Source organism: Armigeres subalbatus, chromosome 3 (genome assembly GCF_024139115.2).
Source record: "Armigeres subalbatus isolate Guangzhou_Male chromosome 3, GZ_Asu_2, whole genome shotgun sequence".
NCBI lineage: Eukaryota > Metazoa > Arthropoda > Insecta > Diptera > Culicidae > Armigeres > Armigeres subalbatus.
The window spans coordinates 107,613,952-107,636,139 of record NC_085141.1 but is presented as its reverse complement, the minus strand read 5'-3'; the positions used below and the strand labels follow the sequence as shown (position 1 = coordinate 107,636,139).

The 22,188-nt window shown below is 43.9% G+C and overlaps 1 protein-coding gene across 1 annotated transcript in view; it reads left to right on the top strand.

The window, feature by feature from the left end:
- LOC134226107 (uncharacterized) overlaps window positions 1–22,188 on the top strand; it is a 206,215-nt gene that overhangs the window by 28,391 nt on the left and 155,636 nt on the right. Inside the window, exon 2 of the mRNA XM_062706661.1 lies at window positions 7,095–7,618. Within this exon, the coding sequence (XP_062562645.1) occupies window positions 7,524–7,618 (95 nt within the window). The 5' untranslated portion in view covers window positions 7,095–7,523. The remainder of the gene's footprint in view (window positions 1–7,094; window positions 7,619–22,188) is intronic.

The following is a 22,188-nucleotide window of genomic DNA, read 5'->3' as shown; positions in this document are numbered from 1 at the left end:
GGAAACTTTCTATTCCATCGCATGTAATTTCTATGTGGAGCTGGTGAAACAAATAACCAAACGCTTTAACTTGAATAATCTCGTTCTTAATACTCATCGATCCAAAGAATTCGGAGAACATTACCAGTCTCAGTTCGAGCCTGAAGGAGTTCCCAACTCGGAGACGAGCAACAGTTGGAGAACGAGTTTCGGGAGCTGTGGCCGTAATTCTTTGCAAAAACAACAAATCTCTTGGATACGATACGGACGATACGATGATTAGCTAGGTAGTAAACGGCGAAATGGAAAGCTGGTATTTTTTTATCAAGAATGTTCATACAAAATTTTCTTCGTCTCACTTCTCACCCTTTTTTTCATTCAGAGGCTTCATTTTTCACTTCTCACTATGAAAAGTGAGTAGTGCAAAGTGAGAAGTTAGACGTCTCACTACTCACTTCTCACTCCTCCTCACTTCTCAAATGACACGTTCGGTCAAATTTATTTTTCGACCAAATGTCCTATTCGGCCAAACATCCTATTCGGTCAAATGTTCTATTCTGCCAAATGTCCTATTCGGCCAAATGACCTATTCGGCCAAATGACCCGTTCGGCCAAATGACCTATTCGGCCAAATTACCCGTTCGGCCAAATGTCCTATTCGGCCACATGTCCTACTCGACCACATGTCCTATTGGGCCGAATGTCCTATTGGGCCAAATGTCCTATTCGGCCAAATGACCTATTCGGCCAAATGACCCGTTCGGTCAAATGTCGTATTCGGCCGAATGACCTACAGCAGCGGTTCTCAACCTGGGGTACATGTACCCCTGAGGGTACCTGCGCTGGCTCCAATGGGAACCTCGGACAAGAATGCGTAATGGCGGATGTATTCTAATTCCAATAAAAACTTATTAATGAAGTTTTAGTAATTCCAAGAAGCTTGGAAGTCTTTTTTCATGGGACTCGGAAGCCTCCTGCCAAGAGGCTCGGAAGCCACCTTCCAAGAGGCTCGGAAGCCTCCTTCCAAGAGGCTCGGAAGCCTCCTTCCAAGAGGCTCGGAAGCCTCCTTCCAAGAGGCTCGGAAGCCTCCTTCCAAGAGGCCTCAAGCCTCCTTCCAAGAGGCTCAAGCCTCCTTCCAAGAGGCTCAGAAGCCTCCTTCCAAGAGGCTCGGAAGCCTCCTTCCAAGAGGCTCAGGCCTCCTTCCAAGAGGCCTCAGAGCCTCCTTCCAAGAGGCTCGGAAGCCTCCTTCCAAGAGGCCTCAGGAAGCCTCCTTCCAAGAGGCTCAGAAGCCTCCTTCCAAGAGGCTCAGAGCCTCCTTCCAAGAGGCTCAGAGCCTCCTTCAAGAGGCTCAGAAGCCTCCTTCCAAGAGGCCTCAGAGCCTCCTTCCAAGAGGCTCAGGCCTCCTTCCAAGAGGCTCAAGCCTCCTTCCAAGAGGCTCAGAAGCCTCCTTCCAAGAGGCTCGAAGCCTCCTTCCAAGAGGCTCAAGCCTCCTTCCAAGAGGCTCGAGCCTCCTTCCAAGAGGCTCGGAAGCCTCCTTCCAAGAGGCTCAGAAGCCTCCTTCCAAGAGGCTCAAGCCTCCTTCCAAGAGGCTCAGGAAGCCTCCTTCCAAGAGCTCAGGAAGCCTCCTTCAAGAGGCTCAGAAGCCTCCTTCCAAGAGGCTCAGGCCTCCTTCCAAGAGGCCTCGGAAGCCTCCTTCCAAGAGGCTCAGAAGCCTCCTTCCAAGAGGCTCAGAAGCCTCTTTCCAAGAGGCTCAGAAGCCTCCTTCCAAGAGGCTCGTAAGCCTCCTTCCAAGAGGCTCGGAAGCCTCCTTCCAAGAGGCTCAGAAGCCTCCTTCCAAGAGGCTCAGAAGCCTCCTTCCAAGAGGCTCAGAGCCTCCTTCCAAGAGGCTCAGGCCTCCTTCCAAGAGGCTCAGAAGCCTCCTTCCAAGAGCTCAGGCCTCCTTCCAAGAGGCCTCAGAGCCTCCTTCCAAGAGGCTCAGAGCCTCCTTCCAAGAGGCTCAGGCCTCCTTCCAAGAGGCTCAGAAGCCTCCTTCCAAGAGGCTCAGGCCTCCTTCCAAGAGGCTCAGAAGCCTCCTTCCAAGAGGCCTCAGAAGCCTCCTTCCAAGAGGCTCAGAAGCCTCCTTCCAAGAGGCTCAGAAGCCTCCTTCCAAGAGGCTCAAGCCTCCTTCCAAGAGGCTCAGGCCTCCTTCCAAGAGGCTCAGAGCCTCCTTCCAAGAGGGCTCAGGCCTCCTTCCAAGAGGCTCAGAAGCCTCCTTCCAGAGGCTCAGAGCCTCCTTCCAAGAGGCTCAGAAGCCTCCTTCCAAGAGTCTCAGAAGCCTCCTTCCAAGAGGCTCAGAGCCTCCTTCAAGAGGCTCAGAAGCCTCCTTCCAAGAGGCTCAGAAGCCTCCTTCCAAGAGGCTCAGAAGCCTCCTTCCAAGAGGCTCAAGCCTCCTTCCAAGAGGCCTGGAAGCCTCCTTCCAAGAGGCTCAAGCCTCCTTCCAAGAGGCTCAGAAGCCTCCTTCCAAGAGGCTCAGAAGCCTCCTTCCAAGAGGCCTGGAAGCCTCCTTCCAAGAGGCTCAAAGCCTCCTTCCAAGAGGCTCAGGAAGCTTCCTTCCAAGAGGCTTCCTTCCAAGGCTCAAGCCTCCTTCCAAGAGGCCTCAAGCCTTCTTCCAAGAGGCTCAGAGAGCCTCCTTCCAAGAGGCTCAAAGCCTCCTTCCAAGAGCTCAGAAGCCTCCTTCCAAGAGGCTCAGAAGCCTCCTTCCAAGAGGCTGGAAGCCTCCTTCCAAGAGGCTCAAGCCTCCTTCCAAGAGCTCAAGCCTCCTTCCAAGAGGCTCGGAAGCCTCCTTCCAAGAGGCTCGGAAGCCTCCTTCCAAGAGGCTCGGAAGCCTCCTTCCAAGAGGCTCGGAAGCCTCCTTCCAAGAGGCTCGGAAGCCTCCTTCCAAGAGGCTCGGAAGCCTCCTTCCAATCCTTCCAAGACCTTTCAATCGGCTCAAATGCATCCTTTCAAGATTAATTGAGGGGGTCAAACGCAAAGGGGTGTAAGTGACAAAAAATTAGTTTTGAGAAAAATGGGTGCAAAGTTTTTCATTATTTTTTCGCTTCTTACAAATTGCATGGAAGTTTTTAAAAATTACTCATTTTCAGTGAATGGGGCCCTCCTTAACCATGCGGTAAGACGCGCGGCTACAAAGCAAGACCATACTGAGGGTGGCTGGGTTCGATTCCCGGTGTCGGTCTAGACAGTTTTCGGATTGGAAATTGTCTCGACTTCTCTGGGCATAAAAGTATCATCGCGTTAGCCTCATGATATACAAATGCAAAAATGGTAACTTGGCTTGGAAAGCTCGCAGTTAATAACTGTGGAAGTGCTTAATGAACACTAAGCTATGACCCGAGCAGCACAAGTCAGGCAAAAATGGTTGCAGCAACTTGACTGTGACTGAATCCGGTCACATATGAGTTGCAGTTACCTATGTGTGTGCTGCTAGGGGAGGCGGCTCTGCCCCAGAGTGGGGATTTAATGCCAATAAGAAGAAGAAGAAGAAGAAGAATTTTCAGTGAATATTCACATTTTATTTAAACATCGTCCAAACTATATCAACATATTGCTGCAAAAAGCTCGAGGACCAAAGTATTTTTACTGTACTCAACTCAATTTTGACCAAAACGTCACTTACACCCCTCTGCTTCTGACCCCCTCAATTTGAACTGCAAACTTTCACGGAATAATAAAATAACGCTTAATTTTGCGGAAGAACGGCGATAAAAATAAGGGGCACCTCACTGAATGCAAAAGTGCGAAGGGGTACCTCCTAAGAAAAAGGTTGATAACCGCTGACCTACAGCACAGCAAAATCGATGAAGATCAAATTTTCTTTCGACGGCAACTGATACTGATGCACCATGTGAATAAATTGTTATGTTAATAAATGTTACATAATTTTAAGGCGGTCGCCAATTTTGACATTTTTGATAGAAGGCTCGGAGACCCATAGCGTTATATACTAATCGACTCAGCTCGACGAATTGAGGTGATGTCTGTATGTGTGTATGTATGTGTGTGTACAAAAAAATGAGACGCACTTTTTTGTACTTAGCCCTATCCGAGTTGCATTCGACGCGGAGTCCTTCCTAATTTTTCGCTATTGAAAATTGGCCCAATCGGCCATTGCGTTCTGGTGTTATTAAAAAAAACATTGTTTTTTTCATGTTTCCCAAGGATCTCACCTTGGATAAAAAGAATTCAAAATAGAAAAAAAAAATGTCAAAAACTGCTGCAATGCATTCAAATGAACGCAAATAAATGTGAATTGATGGTAATTACTGAATCTATCTCCCTAAAGTTAAATTTTGACCTCTCTTATGTGCTTTTTTGTTAGTCTTATGTGTTTCTTGTTTTATAATACACGCGAAAGGCGCCATCACCGCTAGGTGGATTATTCTGGGTTTTACTGTTTATAATTGTTATAATTGTTTACCCCTACATTGTTGTTTCTGCGGGTCCACATCCACCTTTGCCTTATTGCGAGCCAACGCCTATTTTAAAAGAAGGGATTAGATTCCCCATTGCCTTATTCCAGGCAAGCGATGAATCACATCCCCACCATTGCCTTATTCTGGGCAAACCTTCAACAAAAGGATCACATCCACCATTGCCTTAATCCGTGCAAGCGCCTACTTTCAACCTTCCAGGACGCGTACCGTTGAAAAAAAGTCCAACACATTTTAAAAAGGACGCTTGACGTTCACAAGAGCGGCGAGACTGCATGAGTGATCCAAGACCATGCGAGTCCCGGAAGGTTGAAGAAGGGATCACATCCATCATTGCCTGTTCCAGGCAAACGCTCACTTGGAGGGGTCTGGGTCATTTGGCACAAAGTCATTTGGCATAACGGACACATGGCATAATTTTGAACTGCAACAAAAAAGTGGGTCATTTGGCCTAACGGACATTTGTCATAATTTGGAACTGTTAAAGGGAAAGGGTTATTTAATGTATTTTTTCACATGGTTAGAGTAAATCGAGAATTTATTCTGATAGATTTAGACTGATGATAGACATTTTTCGGAAGGACGGACAAACGAAGCGGCAGAACTTCTATTGAGAAAGGGATCACATCCGTCATTGACTTATTCCAGGAAAATGCCTACATAACAAAATCTTGATTCCCCTTGCTTGATTCTGGACAAATACCTACTTTTAAATAAGTGATCACATAGTGAGATAACATTGAATATTGCCTCACACTCGGCTAATGCATGCTTTCTTCGAAAGGATAGTGTTTTTTTTATATTATTATCGCGCTGTGCTATATTTACTATTCCGGGTTTTGTCTTCAGCATCACTTAGTCTAGTAATTAATTTTATGAACACAAAAAAAATGCCATATGTCCGTTATGCCGAATGACCCTCACATTTGTCGCTCAATTATGACAAATGACCGTTATGCCAAATGTTGTTCATGCCAGATGACGTTATGCCAAATGACCCGATCCCCACTTGGAAAAGGGATCACATCCATCATTGCCTAAATCCAGGCAAGAGCTTATTTTTAGACGAGGGATTACATTCGCCATTACCCTAAACTGGAAAAACGCCTACTTTTGAAGAAGGAATCACAACCACCATTGCCTTAATCCGAACAAATGCCTACTTTTCAAGCAGGAATCACATCTACCATCGCCTTAATCCGGAAAACGCATCCCGAAAGATGCGTTATTTTTGTAGAAGAAATACACTAAAAATTTGAATATGGGACGAGACTTCATTCGAACCATGTGTCGTCTAATGTCCAATCACTACCCTCTAAATGCACATCTTTTCAGAGTGGGGCTCTCGGAAGGAAATCTCTGTGTTTGCGGCGAGGATTATCAGGACATCGATCATGTCGTGTGGGCGTGCGAGGAGCATCGTGGCCCCAGATCTGCGCTAACTGAACATCTCCGGGTCCGAGGAAAACAACCAAAGCCTATTAGGGAAGTGTTGTCGGGCCTTGATCTCGAGTACATGTCCCTGGTCCACCAATTTTTGAAAGTTGCTGATGTAAAACTGTAATCATTGCCTGCCCATTCCCTTATCTGTCGTACCCCATATCGAATGTCTTCCTCTTGTTGTACATTTCCATGTCTGTCGTTAATCCCTTCCGTATGTCTTCCTCTCGTCGTTGTCTCCCAAAAAAAGTTTGTTTGTCCGTTACAGATGTAAAAATGCGAGGAATGTCAACTTTGTGAACATCAGCATCGTAATTACTTAAGCACCCTAAAATCCTTTCCTTTCCTACTGTATTATTGTATTCCCTAACCTCGACTAAACCGCGAGTCTTTCGGTTCCCCAAAACTAACACTATGTATAAGAATCAAGAAATGTATTGTTAAACTTGATTTCGGCTCCGTAACGCTTCACGGCAAATGAGCCTTCCAAATAAACGAAAGAATAAAAAAAAATACACTAAAAACTGCTTTTCACTAGGCAAACAATAAATCCAATTAAGGGATAACATTTTGCTATTTCAGCTCTGTCTCTCTCGATTGTGTTTGCCATATTACGGAACCTTGATTACAATAGTGCAAAATATTGCATCATACATTGTACCCGAACCCGATTATCTAATGAGGTTTATTGCTATAATACACTGATACCAACGCAGTAGCAGTAAGTGAAAAAAAATCAAAATCCCTTCAAATTCACCAAGGAATAACTCATCAAGGGACAATATATAATAAAATTAAAAAATCCTATTTGCTTAAAGAACTAATATTTTTATCCCTTGAGAAAGCCAGAGTACATCCTGCCGAAACGTCGGGCAACTCAAAATATAGCCTTTTTGATCAACCTAGAGACTGAAGAAGCATTTATCTGCAATGTCATAAAAATATTAGTTCATTTATAATGTATGATTTTTCAAACATCATGAATTTTTTTTGCTTTACGCGTACAGCAATCAATTTTCTTTCCTTCAACGAAAAGTGGATTATTGAAGCGAATCGTAGTTTAGGGTGATATTGTGGCTTTTCAGCTGGCCCTACCTTTCCTATCATGATAAAATGAACCCTATATAAAAATCAAATGTCAATCCTTCTTCAAACACTCGATGCAAACTACTCTAACAAGCACCTTTTTCATGTTTTTCGTTCCAGCGACAAGCACCTACCGTAATCGTGCTAACACTACAGTGGCAGCTTCCTCGTCCGAGATGTCTTCGTCTAGTTCAAAACACAAACTCTCGAAAACATAGCCACACTGTCGCAACCTTATTCCCCTCATGCTAATCAGAGGAGAATCGTCCAAATAGTGTGCGCCACTACCGGAATCGGAACAGGGAACGGTGCCCATTTGATGTGTTTAACGTGCAGCCCCTGCTTGTGAAAGTGAATTCAGTTACTGTCGGTTGTGATCCAGAGCTACAAATTGACCGTCGGGTGAAATCGGGTTCGTTGCTGGTATTTCGCGACGCGACGGCGCGTTGATGTCGTTTGAACAAGGCAAACCTGTGGGTGTTGTGTGGCTTTGTGAAGGGATTTATATACTGCCAACGTGCGGGTAACGTGCAAAGACTGTCCAGATTCATGAGATCGGAATACACCGAACAAGGTGGGGAGCGGTACACTTCGAGGATATCGTCCGTCGGGGGACAGCAATCGAACTTCAAAATGTTTACCAGGTGAGTGCAGATCTGGCTGGATTTGAATTAAATGATTGTTCAATTTTTGGTTCTACGCAGATGATTAGTTGAGAAAATATCAATTTTACAGATTACCTATATTAAATGTGATACTCACATAAAGAATAATTGTATGGTTATTAAGAAAACTCTCAGTAGTGGAAACCATCAACGATGGAGTGAACGAATACTGACCAATTCATGACCCGCTAAATACGTGAAACAACTTTGAACAAACTGAAACAAGTAACAAATTAGTGTTACTGAGAGATTTATTGCCCTTTATGATAGTACTTGCTAATTACTTCTCCAACTTGAACCACCCCGAGCGTCATAATTGATACGGACAATCAAAACTGGTATATTCCGTTGAATAAAAATTAGAACCTCTCCGATTGTTCTTCTAATACAAACTTGAGCACCCGTTGCCTCCCCTGGGTTCCCCACAGCCTCACATAACCGCTCCGTCACGACGATCGTTCATCTACCATCGATCCATACCGATCGACCGCCAAGAGGTGTAGGTACCCACAGCCCGGCGAGAGGATGCGACAAAAGCTTTTAAGATGCTAACCGCACACACGCCGATCCATATCCACTCTAAGCGGGCACTTTCACCGTCAATTAAGCAACGGAACCACCCAGCTCTTGTCCCGGCGGGGCCGTACGCTGGTCTGGCGGGGACGCAGCGAGCACGCGAGGTGAAAACGAAAGAAGCACCATTCCGTGATGGGTAGAATCGATCATGGCCCATCCCGTCACGCTTGTCACGTTTGATGTTTTCGACTGTTACCTGCGTCCGTCCCGTTGCCGTGTGTAGAGTAGCAACACTTTCCGATCAAAATACGTCCATTTCTGCTGAACAGCACCAAGCCTTCTAATTGCCTTTTACACGGATTTCGGAGGCTGCGCACCTGTGCTTTGTGGTGGCGGATCGTACCGTACCTACTCTGGTTCGATCAAATGGGTTCTCCCCCCTCTTCCATTATTTCTTAGAGGGGGTCGCCATCGTTCCACGGAGATGTCGATTATGACGCGGTGTCGCCCTCAATAGGTCCAATAAGATCCCGTAGATCAGTGTGTCGTGTCGGCAACCGTAACCGCGGTCGATCGTAGCACTGGAGCTGGTGTTGGTGGAGCGACTTTTAAAAGCATTTTCTTCTGGAACGATTACCGAATTTGTTCGCTATTGTTCTGCTCTTGGCTCAAATTGAATTTTGATTGATTGAGCATTTTTCCACTTTATTTGGATCCTGCTGCCGAGACTGCCTTTTCTGTTGAATAGATTTCTTTCCATTCATAATGTGCTCGGTAATGGTGGCCGGTCGAGGAGTGCGCGTGTAAATGAGCGTTTGAACCTGTTTGGAATCCCCTATAGAGAGGATTGTTCGCTTTGATTGGGGTAGGTACATTTGGGTAATAGAATCTGTTGGAAATGTGAATAACATTGAGCTACGATTTTGATTGGTTTAATTAAATTTGGTTCATTTTTTTAATTGGTAGGTTCTAGGTAATTGTTTATCTTTTCTTATCGATTCTGCTCCAAAAAGATAATTGGTTTCATATTCATATTAATTAAGAAACAGTATATTGAATTGAGAGACAAACGTTCCGACGATTTTTCATATACTTTCATTTATAAAATCATGATGTAGTGTCACTCAACCTGGTCTAGTCACTTATTGGGGGAACACAAAAAACTATGACATAAAAAGAAGTATTGTACATAGGGGAAATGACGGCTTTGGCAGGTTTTGTTGACCAAATGTTATGAAATTTGGCCACAACATTATTTGATATGCAAAGAATGTTTAGGCAAGATTTTAGCACAATTGGTTATAGAAAACCCCCTGACAATAATAGAACAAATTCTGCCAAAGCCGTCATTTCTCCTATTAGTTGTATTTCACTCAATTAAGTTATCTTTAGCTTATTTTAAACATGATAAATAACGGGTGGCCACTAAATAGCGGGCATGGATGGCTCGGGAAGAAAACTACAAAGGAGCACAGTTCAATGTGATATATGTTATATGAAGAGTTGACATTTTGTCTTTACACTTAGATTAATGAATATTAGCATATGGTTCATGGTCCACCGCGCGGCGTTGCTTTTACTTGCTAGTGCCACATGCCCGCTGGACGTCTGCCACATCGATTTTCCGGATTCTGCTTCTGATCCTGTTGATGAATTGCTTCATATCTTTGACCTTCCAATCACCTTTGTATACAATGGAGCTCAGGAGACCAAAAATTTCCTATGACAGTTTTCGAAACATTTCCACGTTTTAAATTGTTCGTTCACCGTGTACTCCTACGATCTTTGTTACTTTTGAAAGAATTGTACAATGTACGCCGCAGTACTTCCTATTTCAACGGAATATTGTAAATACTTGATCAACATTTGAATAGGGCGTAACAGCCAAAATTTATTCCTTCTGATTCCTTGTCTACGTATGCATTTTGGCTGGTACGCCCTTTTCAAATGTTGGTCTAGAATTACTGAACACGTTTAAGTAAAAGTGTGCTATATTTATATTAATTGGAAAGGGCCTGTACCTTTCTATATAAAAATACTTGGTTGTGCGAGAAAGGCAAAAACAAATGGATATTCCTTCGACATTAATTGCATCCCATTTCCTAAAAAAAATTCCTGGAATATAGACTTTGACCTCCTTGACAGATGCTAGTTTTTTTAATCGTTTATACTGATTGTGGTTCATACAATTGAGTTGGATGAGCATTGGAAAAATTACATTATTCCAGGTCTCCCGAAAATTTCCTTGAGTATGCGTTCTTTTGTTAGATCTTTCTAAAGATGGTTCATGCTCTATGTGATCAATATAACCAAATTGGATAAGTCATAGACTATTTGATTAAAATTATGCTTAGCAGGGGGTCTTTTGGCCAGAAACCATTCTGCCGAATGCCATTAGGTTGAACAAACCATTAGGCCAAAGCCCGTCTGGTCGAAAGTCATTTGGCGAACGGGTCATTCGGCTGAACAAGTCAATTGGCCGAAAACGTCATTCGGCCGAATATGTTGTGTTAACACAATTAAAACATCACTGGTAGTTTCTACATAATTAACGTTCAAGGAAACATATATTTTTAACATATTGCCCAATAATATTGAAAATTAGATTTTTGTTTGACTATGGCAGCGGTTCTCAACCTTTTTCATGAGAGGTACCCCTTCGAACTTTTGCATTAATTGAGGTACCCCTTATTTTTTGCTGTAAATGAAAATAAACGGAACTCATAAGTTATATGAAAAATGGACGTAAAAGTTAACGAGATATATGGCTCTCTATAAAGTGGGCTGAAATTTTTATTATTCCGTGAAACTTTCCAACTCACATAAAGTTTAACCATCAAGCTTCCTACAGGACTTTTATCACTATTGGAAGCTTCTGCGCCTCTTGAAGGGAGGTTTCTGAGCATCTTCAATGGAGGCTTCCTAGCCTCTTGAAAGGACGCTTCTGAGCCTTTTTAAAGTACGATTCCGAGCCTCTTGAAATGAGGCTTCCGAACCACTTGAAAGGAGATTTTTGAGCTTCTGGAAAAGACGCTTCCGAGCATCTTGGAACAAGGCTTACGAGCCTTTTGAAAGGTGGAAAAGAGGCTTCCGAGCCTTTTGAAAGAAGGTTTTCGAGCCTCTTGAGAAAAGGCTTCTGAGTCACTTGAAAGGAGGTTTCCGAGCCTCTTGAAAGGAGCCTTCCGAGCTTTTTGAAAGAAATCACTCTAATTTTATTTATTAGTACACCATTTTTGACCATATCGCACAGATTGCTACCTTAATAGCTTCTTCTTCTTCTTCTTCTTATTGGCATTACATCCCCACACTGGGACAGAGCCCATTTCGCTGCTTAGTGTTCATTAAGCACTTCCACAGTTATTAACTGCGAGGTTTCTAAGCCAAGTTACCATTTTTACATTCGTATATCATGAGGCTACCACGATGATACTTTTATGCCCATCGAAGTCGAGACAATTTCCAATCCGCGAATTGCCTAGGCCGGCACCGGGAATCGAACCCAGCCACCCTCAGTATGATCTTGCTTTGTAGCCGCGCGTCTTACCGCACGGCTAAGGAATTAGCTATCCTTTATAGCTAAATTATTCTAATTCTCTAAGGAGGCTTCTGAGCCTCTTGAAAGAAGACTTCAGGGCTTCTTGAAAGAAGGCTTCCGGGCCTCTTGAAAGGAGGCTTCCGGGCCTCTTGAAAGGAGGCTTCCGGGCCTCTTGAAAGAAGGCATCCGGGCCTCTTGAAAGGAGGCTTCCAGGCATCTTGAAAGGAGGCTTCCAGGCCTCTTGAAAGGCGGCTTCCGGGCCTCTTGAAAGGAGGCTTCCGGGCTTCTTGAAAGGAGGCTTCCGGGCCTCTTGAAAGGAGGCTTCCGGGCCTCTTGATAGGAGGCTTCCGGGCCTCTTGAAAGGAGGCTTCCGGGCCTCTTGAAAGGAGGCTTTCGGGCCTCTTGAAAGGAGGCTTCCGGGCCTCTTGAAAGGAGGCTTCCGGGCCTCTTGAAAGGAGGCTTCCGGGCCTCTTGAAAGGAGGCTTCCGGGCCTCTTGAAAGGAGGCTTCCGGGCCTCTTGAAGGAGGCTTCCGGGCCTCTTGAAAGGAGGCTTCCGGGCCTCTTGAAAGGAGGCTTCCGGGCCTCTTGAAAGGAGGCTTCCGGGCCTCTTGAAAGGAGGCTTCCGGGCCTCTTGAAAGGAGGCTTCCGGGCCTCTTGAAAGGAGGCTTCCGGGCCTCTTGAAAGGAGGCTTCCGGGCCTCTTGAAAGGAGGCTTCCGGGCCTCTTGAAAGGAGGCTTCCGGGCCTCTTGAAAGGAGGCTTCCGGGCCTCTTGAAAGGAGGCTTCCGGGCCTCTTGAAAGGAGGCTTCCGGGCCTCTTGAAAGGAGGCTTCCGGGCCTCTTGAAAGGAGGCTTCCGGGCCTCTTGAAAGGAGGCTTCCGGGCCTCTTGAAAGGAGGCTTCTGGGCCTCTTGAAAGGAGGCTTCCGGGCCTCTTGAAAGGAGGCTTCCAGGGCCTCTTGAAAGGAGGCTTCCGGGCCTCTTGAAAGGAGGCTTCCGGGCCTCTTGAAAGGAGGCTTCCGGGCCTCTTGAAAGGAGGCTTCCGGGCCTCTTGAAAGGAGGCTTCCGGGCCTCTTGAAAGGAGGCTTCCGGGCCTCTTGAAAGGAGGCTTCCGGGCCTCTTGAAAGGAGGCTTCCGGGCCTCTTGAAAGGAGGCTTCCGGGCCTCTTGAAAGGAGGCTTCCAGGGCCTCTTGAAAGGAGGCTTCCGGGCCTCTTGAAAGGAGGCTTCCGGGCCTCTTGAAAGGAGGCTTCCGGGCCTCTTGAAAGGAGGCTTCCGGGCCTCGTGAAAGCAGGCTTCCGGGCCTCTTGAAAGGAGGCTTCCGTGCCTCTTGAAAGGAGACTTCCGGGCCTCTTGAAAGGAGGCTTCCGGGCAAAGTATAAAATAATCGAAAATTTTTGGTGGCGTCCACTTCTCTTCACTTGTCAGCTCACTTCCAGATACATTAATAGTCGGCTCTGGACTGTCAATATTCGGTTGAATATTAGTCATTGAATATTTATACACATTCTACAAATTGATAAATTATGTAAAATCTGAACACGTTTTAAATGAGTAAAGTAATTTATCACACAGAACTGAATCTGATTTTCATCCACGAGGTACCTTCAACGGTAAACATCAATATAAACAATGCTAATTATGTTTTTTCTGCACATAGCAAGCGCATTCAGTGACAGTCGAATGAATGAGTTGGTGGAGTAGTCATCTGACTATGTCATTCTATGTTTTGAATAATCATGCGATGTTTGTCAAAATTCGGACTGTAATTGCTTCATGAAGATGAATATTTGAGGCTCTGCTTCCGGGCCTCTTGAAAAGAGGCTTTCGGGCCTCTTGAAAGGAGGCTTCCCGGCCTCTTGAAAGGAGGCTTCCGGGCCTCTTGAAAGGAGGCTTCCGGGCCTCTTGAAAGGGGGCTTCCAAGCCTCTTGAAAGTCGGCTTCTTGGTCGTGTGAAAGAAGACTCTTAAATGTAGTCTTACGAGCCTCTCAAAGGAGCCTTCCGAGCCTCTTGAAAGGAGGCTTCCGGGCCTCTTGAAAGGAGACTTCCGGGCCTCTTGAAAGGAGGCTTCCGGGCCTCTTGAAAGGAGGCTTCCGGGCCTCTTGAAAAGAGGCTTCCGGGCCTCTTGAAAGGAGGCTTCCGGGCCTCTTGAAAGGAGGCTTCCGGGCCTCTTGAAAGGAGGCTTCCGGGCCTCTTGAAAGGAGGCTTCCGGGCCTCTTGAAAGGAGGCTTCCGGGCCTCTTGAAAGGAGACTTCGGGGCCTTTTGAAGGAGGCTTCCGAGCCTCTTCAAAAAGGAGGCTTCCGAGCCTCTTCAAAATGGAGGCTTCCGGGCCTCTTGAAAGGAGGCTTCCGGGCCTCGTGAAAGGAGGCTTCCGGGCCTCTTGAAAGGAGGCTTCCGGGCCTCTTGAAAGAAGGCGTTCGAGCTGCTTGGAAGTAGGCTTCCGAGAAACGTAGAATGATGCTTCTAATCTTCTTGCAACGGAACAACTGAGCTTTTAGGAAAAAAGCCTTCATGCCTCTCAAACCTTTAAATTTTAGATTTTAGTTCAGAAGCATATTTTTAACATATTCTTTAACATTTTTATTTCATTTTTATTATCAATATGTTTTGATTGGAATTGTAATACGTCCGCCATAACGCGTTTTTGTTAAAGGTACCCCCTGGGGCCAGCGAAGGTACCCCTAGGGGTACATGTACCCCAGGTTGAGAACCGCTGGACTATGGTCACTTACACCCCTTTGCCTCCAAACAAGTGGCTTATATCCCTTTTCCTCCAAATGATTTAATCAGTCCATTTATTTATAAATAAAAAATGAAGAGAAATACCTGGAAATAAGTTTATTTCAATAATCATGATAAATTATTCATATGGAAAGATTTGTGTTCACATCATTCAGAATCATAATCTGTGAAATAATCACCTTTGGCAGCATTGTCTTCATATTGTTTGTTTTTACCGGAGGTGTGCTTAAGTGTAGTGTAAAATTCATAACTGGAGGAATATAGTTCATGAGCTTCTGAAGATCGTTATACTTAGATTGTATAAAACGCCCACTTTAACCGCTGAGGCCGACATTGGGCGCCCTTGTTTTCTTTGTCACATAGGGTTTCTTACCCCATTCCCGGCCTAACATGCGTACGACTGCATTATTCAATTGATATTTTTTGACAGGAAGCAACTTTTCCTGAATTTTGTGGGCTGCATAATACTGCATAGGGGTTCACTTCTGCTTAAAAAATAGCTATTCGTGCTAAATATCGTTCAAAAAAGCTTTTATTTGATTTAAATAAACGAGGTGCAGCACTTATTTCAGTCATAGCGATTGCCATTCCGGCATACATAAAACCAGTTCCCGGCCTAAGCAAAACTTCACTCATTCTCTCAACATTTTACTCTCATTCTCCCTCCGGACGGTAGAAAATGCAACATAAAAAAAAGCACGTTCCACGACAACAAGATGCCAGATGGTATTATTCATAATCATTTTTTTTTTGGTTGAGAAGATATATATTTACTCATTCAAATTTCTTCCAAATACTTAAAAACAATATTTTTTCACCTTTTGAAATCGAGAGAATTATAAATAACACGATAGCGTCAACGTATTAAGGTTCCCCCAAACACACGCGACACGACAGTCGCGACGCGATTCTATCGCTCGGCGACAGCGATTCTGTCGCCGTTGGTATGGAAGCGTAAATAGATTATTGCCTGCAGCGACCCAACGATAGAATCGCGGCGACTAGTTGTCGCCGTCGCGGCGATGAAATCGCTTAGGTTTGGGGGAGCCTTTAGACAGTTTTCCTATTAACGATGAAGGATCATTTTCATGATCCTGGCCCTTTGGCAGCACGGTGCGGCTAGAAGTTCTTGGGCCGAGGTGAATTTTTGTTCGGTTTGAGAATACATTTTCAAATGTATTCTAGTATGTTTATATAAGTTCTAGTGATAAGATTGAAGTGCGTGTGTATAGCATTATGGTGTGGTGATTAAAAGCTTGAAGCAAGGATTGTATCGAGCACTGTGACGATTTTCAGGTAGGTAGGTTTATTTGATGATACCGTTTTGTAAAAGTGGAAAGAATCACTTATGGACTTATCTTTCTAAATAATGAAGTATGTTGCAAGATAGGTTCCGTGGTCAACAAAAATCGTTCAATTCCCTGAGAGAACCAGACTGCAGGGAACACTCCAAATATGGCCAAGGTTTCAAAAAGATGTCCAAATGCATCTTGTTGAGTTTCGGAGCTGATCGAAATTCGTCCACTTCGCTGAGGAAACCAGCTTTCGGAGAACACTTTTGAACCACTTTCAATGCGGACAACAATTTTAAAATTTCTTCTGTGGGTCTTATTTTTCCTGAAGTTTGATTCGTCGCAAGATGGGTTTCGGAGCTAATCGTAATTTGTCCACTTCCGGACTTGGTCAATGTGTCCAACAATTCTAAAAAACTCATTTGTTGAGCTTGTCTTTCAAAATTATGAAGTATAACATGTCGCTAGATGAGTTTTGGAGCTAATCGAAATTTGTCCACTGCCCCGAGGGGACCAGGTACCTGGGAACAATGTGTCTAAAATCTCTCAACAACTCATCTGTAGAGCTTGTCTTTCGAAATCATGAAGTTTGATATGTCGCAAGATGGGTTTCGGAGCTAATCAATTTTTGTCCACCTCCCTGAGAGAACCAGGTTCCTGGGAACACTTCCAGACTTAGCCAATGCGTCCGAAACGTGGTCAATCTGTACAAAATCTCTCAAAAACTCATCTGTGGAGCTTGTCTTTCGAAATCATAAAGATTGACATGTCGCAATATGGGTTACTGGCTACTGGGGGCTTTGTTCCCTTGCAAAATGTTATTTTCCTTGAATTCTGAACAAGGTCTTCCTCAGGAATTTGAGGAAAATTCTGCTCCACAAATGCTGAGAAACTGATTTTCTAAGCGTTCTGGATTCTTCCACCTCCTGAAGTTCAGGGGAATTCCTTCCTCAGGAGTTTTGAGGACTTACCCCTTCAGGATGTATGAGTATTTATTTCACAAAAAAAAATCAAAGTACTGCAGCCTACCCTCCTTCCTCAACCCAGGTATTTTTTTTCTCGAATTCTCTGGAAATCTTTCTTCTAGATATTATGGAGAAATTTTTCTTCAGGAATTCTCAAAACTCATTATACAAGAATTGTCGAATATTCTTATTTTAGGATTTTTGGAGAATAACTCCTTCAGAAACTCTAAGAAGTTCCGCCTACATGAATTCCATCTACAGAATTTCTCCGGAAATTCTTATCCAAGAATTCTAGAGGGGGTTTATTCTCCAGATTTTCTTATCTAGGAGTTTTAGGGATTTGCTTATCCAGAAGTTCTGAGGAATGAATGATACGTGTCCCAGAATCTCTGGATGGGATACTTCTGGAAAATTTCCTTTACCAGCAACTAAACATTTCTGTAGGATTTCCACGTATATTTTGCTGGAATTCTCTCATCTGATTTTCTTGTTGACATACATCCCCTATTTGAAAATTGCCGTATCGCAGATCTGTGCTAATTTAGCACTTTCACAGTTATTAACTGCGAGGTTTCTCAGACGGTTAACTATTTTTGCATTCCTATGTCATAAAAAGAACACGATGATGCTCAGAGGCGTGATAGGGAATACCAAAAAAGCCTACAGTGTACCATTTGTACCAATTGAATCCATTCACCAATCTTGGTCAACATGGTCTTGCTTTGTAGCCGTCTGGATAAAAAGACTTAATTCAGAATTTTTGCTAGTATTTTCACTAGGAATAATACACCCTCCCGGACGAAATATTGAAGAAATTTCAAGAAGAATTCCTGGAGAAATCACTGGAGGAGACCGTACAGAAATTCTTGAAGAAATATTTGAAGAAACCCTCTTCTATTGGCATTTCTTAAGGATAACTTAATAGCGTACAATATAAATCATGCTTATTGCCATTAATGCACGAGAAATAAAAATATTAAAAAAGATATTGTTCGTCCCCCACTGACGACATGTTTTAAGAAAAAAATTTAACCACGCCGATTCGAGCCGCCGCCGTTAAAAAAGTGCATTCACGCCGCCGCCGGCTCAAAGTAGATCGCCGCGCAGGTCTGGTTGTGACTTAAATTTGTGAATGGCCACTTTTTTAGGGACAACTCACCTCAACGGAATCTGGAACAATTCTGGAACCGTACTGTAGCAAAATATATCATTTACAGCATTATTGGTTTGCAAAATCATTTTAATCAGGTTTTATTTCTAATCATTTTAATCAAGTAACATTTTTTAATATTGTTTGTGCCCCCCTTGACATTTCAGAGATGAGTAGGACATTATTTTTTATTAAATATTTGTAATGGATTTAACTTCATGCACACAGTCTCTGCAAAACCTACAGTTTAATATTATGCCATGATTTATTATTTAGTGCGCGATCCAACGTGTTTTGGAGTGCAGAACGATCTCGAGATCTGCGATATTTTTTTCTGCGTTGTGCGTTCAAATTGCTCGCTACAACCTGCATTACGTTTACCAGAACGAATCTCGCTGCACTACACTATGTATTATTGCGGTGTTTCTTCAAAAGTTCTTCAATGAATTACTCAGGAAGTTTCACCTCAAGTTTGTTAGGAAGTTCATCAAAAAATTCCTCTGGACATTCTTCCAAAAGTACCTCTAGGAAGTTCCTCCAGGAATCCCTCCAGACATTCCTCCAGGAATTCCTCCGGAAGTTCCTCCAGGAATTCCTTCGGAAGTACCTCCAGGAATTCCTCCGGAGGTTCCTCCAGGAATTCCTTCGGAAGTACCTCCAGGAATTCCTACAGAAGTTCCAAGTTTGCACTTTTACTAGTTTTGGAGTATATCGCTGAGGCTGCTGGCTCGACTTAGTAAGACACTGAAGACGACCACACAGTTGTGGTCGAAATACGTATCTGCAAAGATAACGAAAATTAACTGGTGGAATTAAATGGACAGTACTTAATTCGTCTTAGACGGTTTAAAACCCATGTATCAACTACCAAAAAAACACTACAGACAATTATCTTAGAAAGGACACTTAACGACGAACGAAACTCATGAATTCTCCCCTGAAGATGGTACTAATCAGTGCCGAAACGTAGGGACAAACATAAAATTATCGTTTTGACCGAGTTCTTGGACTGCAAAGCCGAATATAACAACATAACTAGTAATTTTTTATTTTTATACGTTTCAAATTATTTTGATTTTTCTTTGAAAAATGTTATTAATTAGCTCTTTGGTATATATAAAGATTTTTCAAACCAATTACTTACAAAATTGCCTGGTGCCGTACTGTTGACTGCTAGCAGGTAACCCTATTTAACCAACAATATCGCACCACCGCGCTCATGGAACGATGTCGCAAAAACGCGTCCGATCTGATCTTAAATGCAACATTTTCCTACACCTGCATCGCGCGCCGTCCACATCTCCACCCGCACTGGGCTCACTCGACGAAGGCGACAACGAAGAACTAAATTTTGTCGTTCGACTCTCTCCATCCCCCGTGCCCGTCCCGGTCAAGATTGGCCAGGATGATCCTTCAACAGGGGGCTCCAACGTCGAGGCTCGCTCTCTTCCAGCCGTCGTCGTCGTCGTCGACTGTGCACAAGATCCAGATTAAATTACCTGTTACTCGTCCTGTCTGGTAGAAGTTGTGGCGGTCGAGTAACCGTTTTGAGAATCCAGGGTCCTACTTGTCCTGTGGAGCCAGTCAGTGAGGTATCATAAGACCACCAGTCCCAGTCGAAGCGCATGCCTACTCTGCGCAGGAGGGAGAGAAAAATCGAATTTTGATGTAACAATTTCGATAAGTGGACCAATGTGTATAAAATGCTCTCTCTCCCGTCCCGCTTGGTCTTCAGCACAGGAAAAGGAATCATGTGTTGTAGTACGACCGCACCGGCGTAATGGGGCAAAATGTCGATGCAAGACGCCTCTCGCCAGAGTAGAGATGTCGTTTGTTCAACGGGCTGATTCCGTATAAAATGTAGGTAGTAGCCGTGGCTGTGGCATGCGAAGAAGAATTCAAGGACCGGAACGCGAAATGATGATCAGGTTGAGATTGGAGCTACAACTACTCATCGCACAAGGGGGAAAATATTGCTTTTGATGTACGCAAATAATTGGCCACCCACAACAGCATGAGGGAAGGGTCTTATATGCAGAGCATTGATACAGATGAGTTTCGGGCGGGGAAGATTATGATCGGGGGAATATGTAACGGAAACTTATATTTATAAATCAAGGATTAGTTAAAAATCTCTAATAAAATTATTTTTTCGTAAATCGTGACGTAAAGGCGAATTCCTGTAAAAGCAAACATTTCCTGAGAAAACACCAATATGTATCCGACAGAATAAGTTTTCTTCTATCAGATAAGGAAATAATATGAGAGAAAATGATTGCATTCTACGGAATCCATAGAACAAAGTGGCGATCTTAAGCCATTGCTAACCGTAAACCTAATTTAGAATAACTAAAATTCTGGAAAAGATGTACTTGTTGATGTGTTTGGTAAAATATTGAGAGTCTATCTTTTTATTGTTATTTTCATATTATGCTCAAAATGGTTCCAAACATTCGCAGCACAAGCCTGATTTTTAGAGATTTGAGAAAAATGCATTATTTTTTTTTACTACCATCGATTTAGTTCGTTTAAAAGCCCCTACCGTCTAATCATTTTCCCATTCCTCAACATCTAATTACTAACATCAAATCCCATTCGGTATTCCCAGCACTACTCGTCCGGCAATAGCCATAAATCGACGCCGTTCAGCTTCCGATATATCGTTTAATTTTGTACGACCGCAAAAGCACGATATGAATCGCAAACAACAGGGCTCTTCATTTGGAAGACGCGCTTTCTCCACTCTGTCCACTCTCACAGTCCAGCCCCGGTGGTGGTCATCGCCGTCGTCCGTCTCCGATCTCGGTCACCGTCGTCGTCGAACATATTGCTCGCTAACAGGCAATCGCATCTTTCCGATTGGACGACAACGTTCGGTCAACCGATCCGCGAAGTGAACAGTTTTTAAAGAGTTAATTAAGAAAATGTCTTCCCTCTCTCGCGCTTGTTTTATTCCGCTGGTCACTAAATGACAACAACAACCAACCTCGCTAACTGATCGCTGGGAAGTGGACGCATGGAGGAGATGTGTGTTACTGATCGCGGTTGGCCGGGAAAGAGCGAAGAGAGGGACAGGGTTAAGGTGATCTTCTTCGATTGGCGATTGGGGGATTTCTTCGAACAGGCAGCTGCAGCGGCAGCAGTCAGTGGTCGTCATACGGGTGGACAACGAAGGGCGGGCGGTGGATGTTCGATGTCGCGCGTTGTCGTCATCTTCGTCATCGTTGTCTGCCATCTCGCTTTCTTCAGTCATACGCGGCGGACCAGGTGCGAACTTAGTGAAATGGGAGCTTTGGCCAAATAAATAAAATGATAATGATAAATTTATTTCCTCATAGAGCCATAATATACGAAAGATTGTCCGTGTTCAATAAAAAGTTTGCTTTAGTACACATCTTCTTAAACAATTATTATGCAATGTAGAAGTGTGAAGCATAAAAAGCCATTTATTACATTACAACAGCGGTTCTCAACCTGGGGTACATGTACCCCTGGGGGTACCTTCGCTGGCCCCAGGGGGTACCTCGGACAACAATGCGTAATGGCGGATGCATTACAATTTCTATTAAAACTCATTAATAAACTTTTTTATAATTATTTGCCTTTTTATTCTAAAACTTTGTGTCGAACATAATATGCATGGCGATCAGTAAATCAAAGTTTAGCTAATCAGACCGCATCGTGCTTTCGTGCTGTGCGGTTCTTTCTCTCTTTGCGGAAGGAAGTTTTTAATACTACCCGAAGCTATTTTAATTTCAACGGTGCTTCTTAGCGCTATTTGTACCCACTGATCCCGTTACGATCTTTGCAAGGACCCGTGCCTTCGTTTTACGTTGGACCCGTTTGCGGAAGTAAAATTCCGACAAGCGGTGGTAATCCTGCAGGGACACCGTTCTGGAAAAAACCTCTTAGAAGGTCACGTCTCCACGCTCAGCAATGAGCATTTTTAAAAACAAGAGGAAGGGGGAGTCTCTGAATTCTCCACTTCCTTCAAAGAAACAAGGTTTCATGACCGTCCTGCCAAAGCGCGGAAAAAATAGAAGGAAGCTGGAGAATTCAGATATTCCTTCTAACTCTAATATCGAAAATAATTCTTCTCCAATCGAACTGAGCAATCAGTTCGATTTGATTAATAATGAAATTGAGCAAATCGAATATACCTCTAGCCCAGGTGATTCGATTCATGCGAAAAAGCAAAGGATTCCGCCAATTGTGGTATCTGTTGCCGAGTTTTCTGGCTTCCGGAATGAGATTTTGAGTAACCTTCAGGGGTCAAGGTTTCATTTCAGATTGCTAGGAAGGGTGACTGCCGCGTTTTGCCGGGATCCTTTGACGATCGCAAACGTCTTCTTCAC